The sequence below is a fragment of the Physcomitrium patens genome, chromosome 13, assembly GCF_059467195.1.
Source record: "Physcomitrium patens ecotype Gransden chromosome 13, ASM5946719v1, whole genome shotgun sequence".
NCBI classification, from domain to species: Eukaryota; Viridiplantae; Streptophyta; class Bryopsida; order Funariales; family Funariaceae; genus Physcomitrium; species Physcomitrium patens.
The window spans coordinates 11,439,309-11,450,994 of NC_143422.1; the positions used below are offsets into that span (position 1 = coordinate 11,439,309).

General features: G+C 38.8%; 1 protein-coding gene across 3 annotated transcripts; it reads right to left on the minus strand.

The window, feature by feature from the left end:
- Positions 1 to 1,373: 1,373 nt before the first annotated feature.
- On the minus strand, positions 1,374 to 11,190 carry LOC112290660 (flowering time control protein FCA). Of its 3 annotated transcripts, none has more exons than XM_024537193.3 (21): positions 10,668 to 11,186; positions 9,341 to 9,408; positions 9,078 to 9,156; positions 7,190 to 7,272; positions 6,892 to 6,943; positions 6,595 to 6,662; positions 6,302 to 6,368; positions 5,940 to 6,019; positions 5,636 to 5,700; positions 5,270 to 5,350; positions 4,958 to 5,105; positions 4,542 to 4,673; positions 4,298 to 4,371; positions 4,162 to 4,242; positions 3,851 to 3,889; positions 3,460 to 3,612; positions 3,039 to 3,122; positions 2,496 to 2,558; positions 1,828 to 1,888; positions 1,651 to 1,722; positions 1,374 to 1,508 (listed from the first exon to the last, which is right to left on the minus strand). In XM_024537193.3, exons 1-17 carry the CDS (start codon positions 10,948 to 10,950, stop codon positions 3,101 to 3,103), a joined length of 1,575 nt encoding a protein of 524 aa, XP_024392961.1. In that variant the 5' UTR covers positions 10,951 to 11,186; the 3' UTR covers positions 1,374 to 1,508; positions 1,651 to 1,722; positions 1,828 to 1,888; positions 2,496 to 2,558; positions 3,039 to 3,100. The 3 variants fall into 3 exon arrangements, with proteins under 3 accessions (XP_024392961.1, XP_090111485.1, XP_024392960.1); XM_090255359.1 differs by adding an exon at positions 8,138 to 8,196 and having other exon boundaries at positions 4,162 to 4,371; positions 10,668 to 11,132; XM_024537192.3 differs by having other exon boundaries at positions 4,162 to 4,371; positions 10,668 to 11,190.
- Between the last annotated feature and the right edge of the window lie 496 nt (positions 11,191 to 11,686).

Below are 11,686 nucleotides of genomic sequence, written 5' to 3' on the forward strand. Positions count from 1 at the left end.
AAATAAATAAATAAAAATATATATATATATACATAAAAGTAATACCAATAAAATTAATTTTGTGAAAGCTTTTTCTATACCTATTATGATTTTTGTTCACAATATCACATTTGCTAAACTTGGCTATGGCCTTAAAGTAATTGTTTATTTCAAAGCTATCATTGTTTTTCCACATTCAAATCTTATTTTAAATTGTTTGCAAAGCAATTTATTGTTAAGAAAAATTATCATGATCATGTCAATTTATTACAATTTTTTAAAAAATAAGACAATATTATAGAATACAAAATAAAAAATTGACAATAGATTGTCTAAATTGTGCATGATTAAAGTTATTCAAGTACATAATTACTTATTGCATGTCTTATACTATGTAAATAGTTTCTATTATAAAAGCCTCTTATTACTCTTTGCCACCAAAAAATTATTTCATAACTTTAATTCAAAGAATATATATATATATATATATATATATATATGTATTTAGAATAAAAAATTAATGTTCCTTTCAAACATGATAAACATCTATGAGTTTATGTTAAAATAGAATTGTTGCCACACACCCATAGGGTATGAGAAGCAAATTATATACAAATATATAAAACAAAAGTTGAAAAAAATTGAATAGAATTTTATGCTAGGAAGAAAATATAAAAAGAAAGTGTTACAAAGTAAGTATAAAAGCGAATGAAGTGTAGAACAATTAAAAAGAAGACAAAGATATCATTTGATAAATTAAATTTGTCTTACCTTTGTGTGATGTTTGCTTCATTTTATACACATCGCCAACATTACATCAAAAATTCAACTTGGATTCCCTTTTTACCTCAAAAACATCTTTATGTGAACATCCAAACTCGTGACCCATGAGAAAATATATTTTCTTTAGTTTGTTTGTTTTTTTTCTATTCTTTATTTTCTTCAAATTTCTCTTCTAAACAAAACATGTCCGCTGTATAATATATCTTTAGATAAACAAATGAGTACATACAAGAATCAACAATGATTTGGAATTTATTTGTTGCATTAATTTAAGGTGATTCTTGGGCATGCAATTGCCAAGTCCTAAACAAAGAACATCAAATGAGTGCGGCAATGGTGGTTAAAGATTGGTGGAAGACGAAGAAATTAAGAACCGTAGTTGACTGTTACCAGTAAAAAAACAACTATGCTTGTCTTCGATTTTGTAGTGATGGTGAAACTAGTTGGACTCCAATTTAGTTGTACTAAGCAATAATGCGTGTAGTGAACTTGTGATTGAAGTGCCGCTTAATAAGTATGGGAACAAACTCAGATTCCCACTAAAAAAATAAAAATAAAAATAAAAAATGATACACGAAATAGGATGTCTACAATAATGGTATTGCGATGTCTTGGGTATAAATTTTGCTCCAATTTCATTACAAATATGAGAGAAAAATCTGAGTGCCAATCTAAAATCACTAATTCTCAAAATTGTTGTTGCTGGTACCCCTGATTACATTCACTTCACCTCGCTTCCATTCAACCTGCCAGACAGCGATGAATAATCATTATCCTATATCAAAGAATCAGTAGGAAAATGAAAATTTTATGTGCGAAGGCAGTACAAAATAATGACCTACTCGATGTGAGACATCAAGATCTCATGTGAATTTATGAATACAATACCTTGAGCCTACGACCTCCAACAGCAGCGTTGTTCAGCCCCGGAAGAATCTGGCACTGTGAAAGCTTACGGACCTGTTACCGAAACAAAACAAGTGTAAGAAAAATAGCCTCTGATGATCACACATGATTGTTTCATTACAAAGATGCAATGCCAAAGAAATGGCCCAAAAGCCTTACCCGAGTCCCCTGTTCCGGCTACTTTTCCTCTCCACCCCCAGTTTGACATTGATGATATTTCCTGCACAAGTAAAACATTTCAGTATTGATCATTTCGAAATTAGAGATGTGATCACTGTAAGCTCTGATGTTGAATGGAATCTCAAATCTGCTTCGAAGGAGACCAAATATCGGTACATGTCAACCTCTATGTAAGAGACTAAAACCACGTCAACTGTAACAAGGTGACAAAAACACTTTGATACAGCTGGAAAAGTAAGAATGTAGGCAAAAGGACTGTTACAGCAAATACAACCCTAGACGAGAAAATTTTAAAAAAAATTAGGTTAACCAACAGATGTCTTTCACTTATGCAGTGGATATTTAAATGCGAAATTTCAAGATAACGAGGTATGAAGCAGTGGAGATACAGTCAACAATGAAACAGTGAGAAGAGGACTACTTTCACGAATTGTAAAGTCCGCCCACAAGAGAAATAGAACTAGGAAAGATGGTCCACAAACACCTAAGCACCATATCCCCGAAACTACTCAGCAGATGATCACTTCACTTAAAAACGGGGCCTCCAAAAATAAAACTGCACATGTCTAAAATTATCTTCAAACCCCAACTAATATTGACAGTGCTAACATTCAGAGATAGATCAGAGGCGTTGGATAAAAATTTACCTGCTGCCTAGGCAGTTCTGCAGAGCCATTGGTGACAGGTTGTGAATGCATGTAGCCCATTCCCTATTAAAAATCAAAAATATTTAAGTATAAAAAAAAACTAGGTAATAGAGTCAACTACACAAAGTAGAGAAATAATGGACAAAATATAATGTACGAGTCTACCTGGTACCTACTGCGAGTGGAACAGCATCAAAAGCAGAAGTTAAATTTAATAGGACGACTAATCTCGGACTTAAAATGGCATAGCTAGAAAGATGGAACGACAGGGAGTGTACGGTTAAGGTATAATAGCAGTAGGTTGTTTGTTCTAGGAGAATTTATGTGACAAAATTGAACCCATCCTATCTCACGAAGTAATCAAAATAATGCTGCGAAGTAAACTGATATTACTATGACATCGCTAATGCAGGAGCTAACCACTCCTTTGCCGTGATGATGCGCTAGACGTTTAACTGATGTTAACAAACACAGTTAACATTCTTAGTTAAGTGACCAGACTGAGCGTGGATACAAGGCATGATCATTTAAGGAGAGACATACAGAAGTGCTGGTGGCTGCTGGTAATGTTACTTGTGTCAGCTGCTGTTGCTGTTCAAAAGCCTTCAGCTCCTCCGGTTTCTCCCACTAACAGAACCAACAAGATCATTATAAACAAAATTCCTCTTCAAGTCTAGAGGTTCTCACACGGCTATGAGCTCTTTCTATGCAGTTCACCAATTGAAAATCAAATAGAACAATCGAATCAACGAGCTCAACCACTAATTGAAGTGTCTTATCCTGAACACTGCCAAAAAGGGATTCTTTATCCTCTTATCGACTATAGAAATCAAATGAAATGCCAGACGTAAATCAACTAAATGAGAATTTACAAATGTAACCACAAAGATCCAAAAATTTCATATTTAAAGCAATTATTATTCTACTCTTCCACAAAAAATAGCCGAAAACATCAATAACACACCTTGCTCTCTCTAGTTGTGCTGTTATAATAATACTTGTAGCCTTCAGGAGAAGTGTGCTCCGACCAATCACATGTGAGTTGCGGGGCTGGAGGTTGAGGAGCAGCCACAGGAGCATGAGCTTGAGAATGCTGAACAGGAAGATAATAGGCAGGCTGCATCATATCCACAGCAGGTTGTAAATGTGCGATCCATACAATAAATGTGTCAAACAAATACTACCTTGGAAGCAAACAAATAGAAAAGAAAACACGACTGAAATGAGGATCACAAAAACGAGGTTTCAAAAACTTAGACCCCTCTCAGGACTTGCAGAAAAATCGCCAATAGTTACCAAAAAAAAATTATCATAAATGAGCAATATTATTCTCCAATCTCCTCAAAGTGGATTACCTGCTGAAGCTGTTGAGGTTGAGGCACTTGATGGTACACCTGCAGATCGATCAAGAAGTTGTCAGGTACTTGATGATCACTGAGGGGAAAACACATTAGAGGATAAAGCGACTCTTTTAGTTAGAAACCGCAAAACCACTTCCAAGAACCTTACATGCAATGAAAGTAAGTGTTTCAACTGTATTTTTGGTTGTTACAAATGCCTCAACAATTAACAAACTCAAATGGACCACTATGAAATAACAAGACACCATAAATTTCAGTGTCTCAAAATATGCGATGCAAACCAAAAAGACTGATGTTTATAGGACCTGCTGCGGCTGTAATTGCTGCTGGGTGTGCTGCTGCCCAGGTTGCAAAGCTTGTAGCTGACCCACTGGCTGGAGTGCAACCTGCTCAGATAGCTGCTGCTGCTGTCGTTGCAGCTGAGCAGGTTGCGATTGCAACTGCATCAACATTTGTGGTTGTTGCGACTGCTGCTGGCCTCCTGGCTGTAATTGAATTATTGGCCGTGGAGGACCCTTAAGAGAAAACCCAATTTGTATCAACACACGGCAAACTAGTATCTTCTAACGCCTTTGAACCTTCTCCAATATAGAAAATCTCGGTCTCAACATTTATAATTCAAATAGGAACAAAACTTTTGCACACAATCCAAATATCTTTAGCAGGCATACCAAATGAATCGTACCTGTTGCGGCATGTAAGCCTGAGATTGCTGCTGAATCTGTTGTATCGGTTGCTGTTGTTGCTGTGAAGGCTGAAGGACGTACTGTTGCTGAGGCCTTTGTTGAGGTGCCTGTTGGTAGCCTCCTTGACTTACCTGCGCAAGATAAGTAATAACCAAACATCAATAACCCAATTCATATTTCATTAACATGCTCATCACTTGATTATCATAGGAAAAGAGGTTGGGTACTGTCAGGTTGAGGTAGTCATTCAAGCATACATCTCTATCTCATAATTAAAAGATTTAACTAGATACAATCTACGAGTATCAACATTGATCTTGGATCCAGCTCACGAAAGTTGACTAGTAGAAAACCAGATGTTGAGCATATAGTCGAAGTGAGGAAGAAATAGACGAGATCAAAATGCTTAGCTTACCATCTGCGGCACACCAGTAACAGGTCCTCCTCTAGGCCCATATGGACTAGGAACTACTTGGAGATGACCATAACCGACTACTCCTTGAGGTCTCCAACTCAATTGTGGGACCCGACCAGCTGAAAGACCCATTTGTGAATGCATAGGCCTAAACTAACACCAGACATAAACTTCAGCGTAAGCATTATTAACCTAAATACAGGGAATTTTATTCAAAAGTAATCGAAGGAAGAATATGAGAAATTAAAATACAGTTGATTAGAATGTAGCATAACTTCATTCTAAAGAATTAGTTTGTAAGTTCGCACGAACCGTAAACCTCCTTGCACTTGTTGACCTTGCGATCCTTGGCGAGGACTAAAACTTGGGCCACCAAAACCTGGACCGCCAACTCTGCAACAGAACAATGATAACCGGACAATTTCAGGCAAGGTTCATAGTACCTTGTATATTCTTATTGCAAACACAAATCAAACTATCATCCACATTGACTTGAAACATGAGTGCATGAACTGCACCTTGACTTCATAATGAAGCTAAGTTAGCTATGATGTCCAGCTTCTACATAATTAACAAAAGCTGAATTTTTAACTTCAGGTCCTAAACTAGTACGCAGTAGATATTCTCGTAAGAGAACATAAATGCGTCGCACTCTACATGTGCTGACTAAAGACATACCTCGCATCCCCACCCTTCGGTCGCTTGGGATCAGCAAAGCGAACAGCCAATGGCTGGTCGCAACCCTGCGCAGTTTAAATAAGTTGGACTGTAAGTATTCTCAATAAAACCTTCGAAAGACAACCAAAGAATACATCACTAAATGATGATTTCATAAAATTAGTTCTGCAATTTGGGCACATAATGTATCACCATATTGAAGATATAATAATGCCACACACTAGTGAAGGATTTTAAGCAATTCTATAGAGGAAAAAAATTAACCGTCAGAAAGAAAAGCACTGGTTCGTAATCGTGGTCATACTTGCATTATGTGAACTCCATTCAGAGCATTGATTGCTGCTTGGGCATGATCCCTTTGAGAATATTTAATAAAAGCACAGCCTGCACGATTCGATTGAAGTCAGCATTAACGTAGTACAACCAAATATAAGTAATTTGGGTCTCAATAATCGAAGAAAATAGCCAATAAACTAGCGTTACTATGAATTTACAGTTAAGATTCATGCGATTCCTCAAATGGGAAAAAAAGTTTAGTAATAACAATGATAATAATTTGTATTTCATATCATCCAATTTATTTTCTTGACCATCTAACTGACTTTCATCACAAATGTAGCAAATGTGTACAATATTCAATCAAGAACAAAGATGACAGAGGTAAACCTCGGCTCTGCTTCTGCTCATCCCTCATGATGTAGACATCATCAACTCGGCCATAGGGAATAAAAAGCTGCAGCCAGAAGCATATATCCATTCAAAAAGATCATTAAAACTAAGTATGTCTTCGACTTCTGAACTTGTTACAGAAAAAGCTGTTATGACTGGCTTCTGAAGACTGATTTGAATTTCCTGTTATGACTAATCAGAAAAACCTCCGTGATCTCAAAACCATACCCATTATTCAAAAATACCATTCACCAAAAGAGTGTGTAGCTTAATCCAATAATAAATCTTACCTCTTCTATTTCCTTCTCGGAGGCTTGCTTGTTGAGTGAACCAACAAACAGTTTATGTTCAACAGCCCCTACACCAGTGCAATATTTTAAAACAGACGTTACAAACTGCGGCATTCTATTATAACCTTCTTACAAGAGTGCCTATGTGCCCAAAGTAGGTGAAACCACACACACATAGGAAATCTATTCAATCTGAAGGCCAACAATATCAACACGTGTAGAGGGGCGATAAATTCAGGCACTCGTATAAACAATCAAGCACATTCGTAGCAAAAATGTAATGCAAAAATCATATACCAAGTCGTTCACGCTCTCCATCAGCATAACGCACTTGTACTGGTGAAACCCCCTGGTAAGAGAAACCACGTTACTCTTCTTCGACGATTTCCCTCGACGAATAATTGTCAAATTTCAAATATCAGCATTACATTCTTGAGAGGACTAAGTAGGCGGATAAGAGCAAAATAGATGGTAGAACATCACTCAGAATTAAGGTTTCCGAATTCAACTTAACACCTCAACGACAGCATAATTTAAAATGCAAGACAAGACCTATAAACAACATAGTTTAATAACCACCCAAAGTTTTCCATACCCCAGGCAACGTTTTCTGATTATGGAGAGCCCTGATTGCTCTCTCCGCCTCCTCAACAGTAGAATACTTAACGAAGCAACATCCTGCATCACTCAACAATCACAGGTGGGTTAAGATGCCAAGCTCCCCGAAGCGTACTGAATTTATTGCAACCAGCTGACGGAGAGTAATGCCAGTACCAATACAAGACAAACATTGAGAGGCGTATGCAAGAAAGCGAATTCCAAGACATTCTGGTCTCTCTGCCTCTTATGACTCGTATTAAACACTACAATTGTATTCAAATCCTGGGAATATCAACATGCCTTTTAAATCCATTCCAAGCAAAGGTTCACTACCAGAACACACACAAAGGCAAAAAGACGCGGCACATTTACAGTTCAAACTTGCAAAATGCCAAATCAAAATCGAATGGCATTAAAATACTACAACTGAGGAAAATAGAAATCTAATCCACTGTATCAACATCCATCATCCAATCAGTATATGAATTCCAGTTGATCAAGGGCATTCAGGGTTTATAAAATCTAATGAAGGCAAATATTCCGTCAACTGAACACCAGCAGACACTGTTCAGGAGCGAGTCTTCCAGACCATCTACACAATCATTCCCGGACCGTATGCAACCAATGACTCTACCATAAATTTCTACATAATCATTCATAGGCTTGTACACAACCATGGCGAATGGCATACACAACATTGCTATCATGAAATAACTACACCACCTAAGCGGATTAGCTACACACATATGACAAGGCATTCATGAACTCATGATTGCAACATCGTTCATGGTGAGCAACATGAACAGATTTGGCGTGAAATGCAAAATGTGGCACAACATCGCACTCATTCTCATAGCCCATACAAGAGTACTCCACCAGCCAGAAGGCGATGCGTGAGATCGCACACATACTGGTGTCAGAAGACACATGAGCAATCACTCACGGAAGCTTTTCTGGCTGAGCCTGTATGATGAGGCGCGCCACCTGGCACCTTTCATAAATCTGAACCAAGGCCATGTCTGCTCAGAAACATTCTGCACATGATGTCTTGTTCGTGTGTAGTGAATCCTCTACCGAATGAAAAGCTAAAGTCTAGGCAGAGGCAATCGCCGCAAGGGCCTCACGTAGCAGTCATCTGTGGACAATTTTTTTGGGGTAGAATAAAACCCTCAATAAGAATGACTGGTTAGTAGCACCGCTAAAATCATTGCGCTCCATAACCATCACAGCACATTCAGGATATTCCACCAACCATCACATGCAGGCTATTCACGCTAATCATAAGCAACAATCCTACAAGGAACTATGTTCAAAGGTTGGCATTTCATAACCACAGCACTACTGATAAGGTTCACTGACGATAATACCAACACATGTGTATACACAGCAGCTACCAAACAAAAAAGGTTTTCAGAAAAAACCAGCAACAAAACAGAAATCTACAGAACAATTCTTCAAACCATTATTTAACCAGCCACAGCAAGTCATACAAACCTCTACATTCATGTGAGAATGACTTGAGACAAACGGAATTTCATTGATAATGATTGAACCAATATTATGAAGAATAAAGTTTTCCTCAGTTAAAGAACCTGAAGTACGATGGATCTTGCACAGAATTCGAACCACGTTGGTTCTAACCTTACTTCCTCGATCCCTACAACTAATACCATCAATGACTCTTCTCTCAATCACTCCCACTTGTCGAAGTCTAACAACATCTAAAATAAAACCGCAAAGGTGACGATGAGTGAGGCGAAGAAATGTGGTGCACATCCTTACCATGTGTGCACCGGTAGTGAGATACGCGACGATAGTTTTAAAAACTTTGAACTGCAAACATGTATATAACCATAAGCATGAAGTGACGACACAAGAAGCACCTTGTTGATTTCCTGTTCTTTTGTCCTTGATTATGGCAACTTCAAGTACGTTTCCGTGCTCAGCAAACATTGGTCGCACCTGTAACAAAGCTATGTTAGTATTTAAACAAGAAAAAATTTAAAATTAAAAGGACAAATTGCACATCAAAAAAAATATGGCACAGTAGAAGTGTGGTTAAACACTGACATATACTTGTAAAAAAAATTGAGTTGTAATAGAAAACGTCTAATGCAGGAAGACTGCGTAATGTGGCAAGACTAACCTCATCTTCCGTAATTGTTCGGGGCACAGACCCAACAAAAAGTTTCACAAAAGAACCATCGGTCGTATCTGCAATAACAGCACAGTTCAGCATAACTGACCTCAAACTTAGTTTCAAGCCTGACTCGCCAATCAGATACCGCAGACACATGACAATGAGGTGAAGTTTAGCATGTAAGTTAAGACCTTAGTCTGAAACTACGGTGAGCCATGACTATGCTCTGGATATCTTAGGAATCTTATGATAAATAAGCGGTATCGTCCATAGGTTTCTAGGTTGACTACCATACGTAATCACAACGAAAGGGAAAGATCCGAGACGTAAACTGCTCAGGTACAAATCATTGAAGCTTAGGTGATGACAGGCTAGAAAACAAAAACACGACAACGTAAAACGTGAAGTCTTAAGGATGGAAATGGAATCGCGCAAGTTTCCTTCAGAAAGAAACCCCGAATTAAAACTCAAACTCACTTTACAATTTAAAACAATAAGACTCGTAATGGTATCCAGGTTGTCTATTTCCAACTTTCTATTAGGGCTTCACCTTGGACCAAAAGTTTCAGAGAAAACTTTTCCCACTACATGCTTTTACATTCATACCCTAATTTATCATGAGCACCTCTAGCACGGAAACGACAAATGTACCAATCGACCGACCCCCTGTCATCTTTCAGTCTTCGCCTCGTTGAGCTACCGGTAGTCAGTCCTAGGGCTTAATGCAATAGCGACGATATAATCTGCATGGAGTTTCAAACTTATAGCTCAAAAAAGGCTGCTCCAGTGTAAAGATTCGACGGAAGTGAGGATGTAGTATGTGTGTCTTAACATACACACACATCAGCACACGCACACAGTACCCTCAACTAGGTGATTCGGGCGCCTCTCAACTATGTAGGAGGTGGTAAGGATAGTACGCGTCAGCGTGAACAACCTTAAGTATAAATACATCTAAAGACTGCTCAAGAACAAATGAGTACATTAGGGGACATACTTAAGAATCGTTGCTCAGCTTAATCGAATGGTATGCCCGTCAGGAGCATCCACGAAGACATACAGAGCTTAACGCATCAAGGAACAACACTACTGTCTCAGCAATATCAGGCTCTGAAACGAATCAAGTAACAGCTCGAGATTGAGAGCAACTGGGCTGCGACGTATTTTAAAGAAAAAATAAATATACAAATAAGGAAACAGATGAATAAACAAACTCATAAGAAAACGAACTTGTTACTACTCTAGGGGTCACATGAGACGGTCAGGCCCGAGGACAACATGATTCGACACACCTACACATGATCACTGAACACAGTAAGAGGCAAATACGCACCGCGGCCGCCGTGCACAGGAGCACCAGAACTATCTCGCTTCTGACCAGACAAGGAGACCGCACTGTGGTTGAGGCCGTGAGCAAGCAGCATTGAATGGATGCTCCCCGCGACTGCAGCTCCATAGCCGTCCTGCATTGGAATCTGAACCTGCTGCGGTGGTAGTTGATGCTGCGTCAACACTGGCTGGGGGTAGACCTGCTGCTGCTGCTGCTGTTGAGGCGACGCTGCTTGCATTCCAGCAGAATACGGAGGGGGTAGCACCGTCGCAGGGGCTGCTTGCATAACGATCCCTCGGCTACGAAACCTGAACTGTGTGTGGCTGCGGTCCTCGTCCGAGTCGGCGAGGGAGCTAACTGGAAAGAGTGGCCCTGGAGAGGCGAAGTAGCGATGTATAAAAACGTCGAGATCTCACTAACTTACAGTTGATGTCTGTCTATGCCTGTTCTCTATGACGAGCTTCTCTCTATTCCTGACTGGCTATGGCGGACATGGCGTCGCTTCCTTTGCACGAGCGCTTCACACCCCCTTCTAAACGCGGCACATTTCCACTTTGGCTTCCCTTCGCCCTTCTCCGCCGTCTTCCTCTAATCGACGGCTGAGATTGCTCCATCTCTACGGCCCTACTGCTGCGTGCTCACATGCCTGTCTATTCATTCCCTTCTCCGTGTCAGTGGCTTCAGTGGGCCTTCATACCTGTGCTCCTATGACCGAGGGATCGGAATGGCAAATCATGAGGATTTCATAGTGTCACTACCTTGAGCTACCGCATTGACATATTGATAATTTTGGATTTTGTATTCTGTGATTTAACATTACACCATTAAAATCATAAACATAAAATATAAATTAAAATAAAATGGATCGGTTTTTCAATACAAGTTAAACTTAAACAATAAATATCTTTACCTATTATTTTCTTTTTCAACTTATAAAAAGGTTTTTTAAATTCAAATAAATATCCAAAGTAATAAAAAATAAAAATCACTAATTTCATACAACCTTTTTGATAGTAGATATT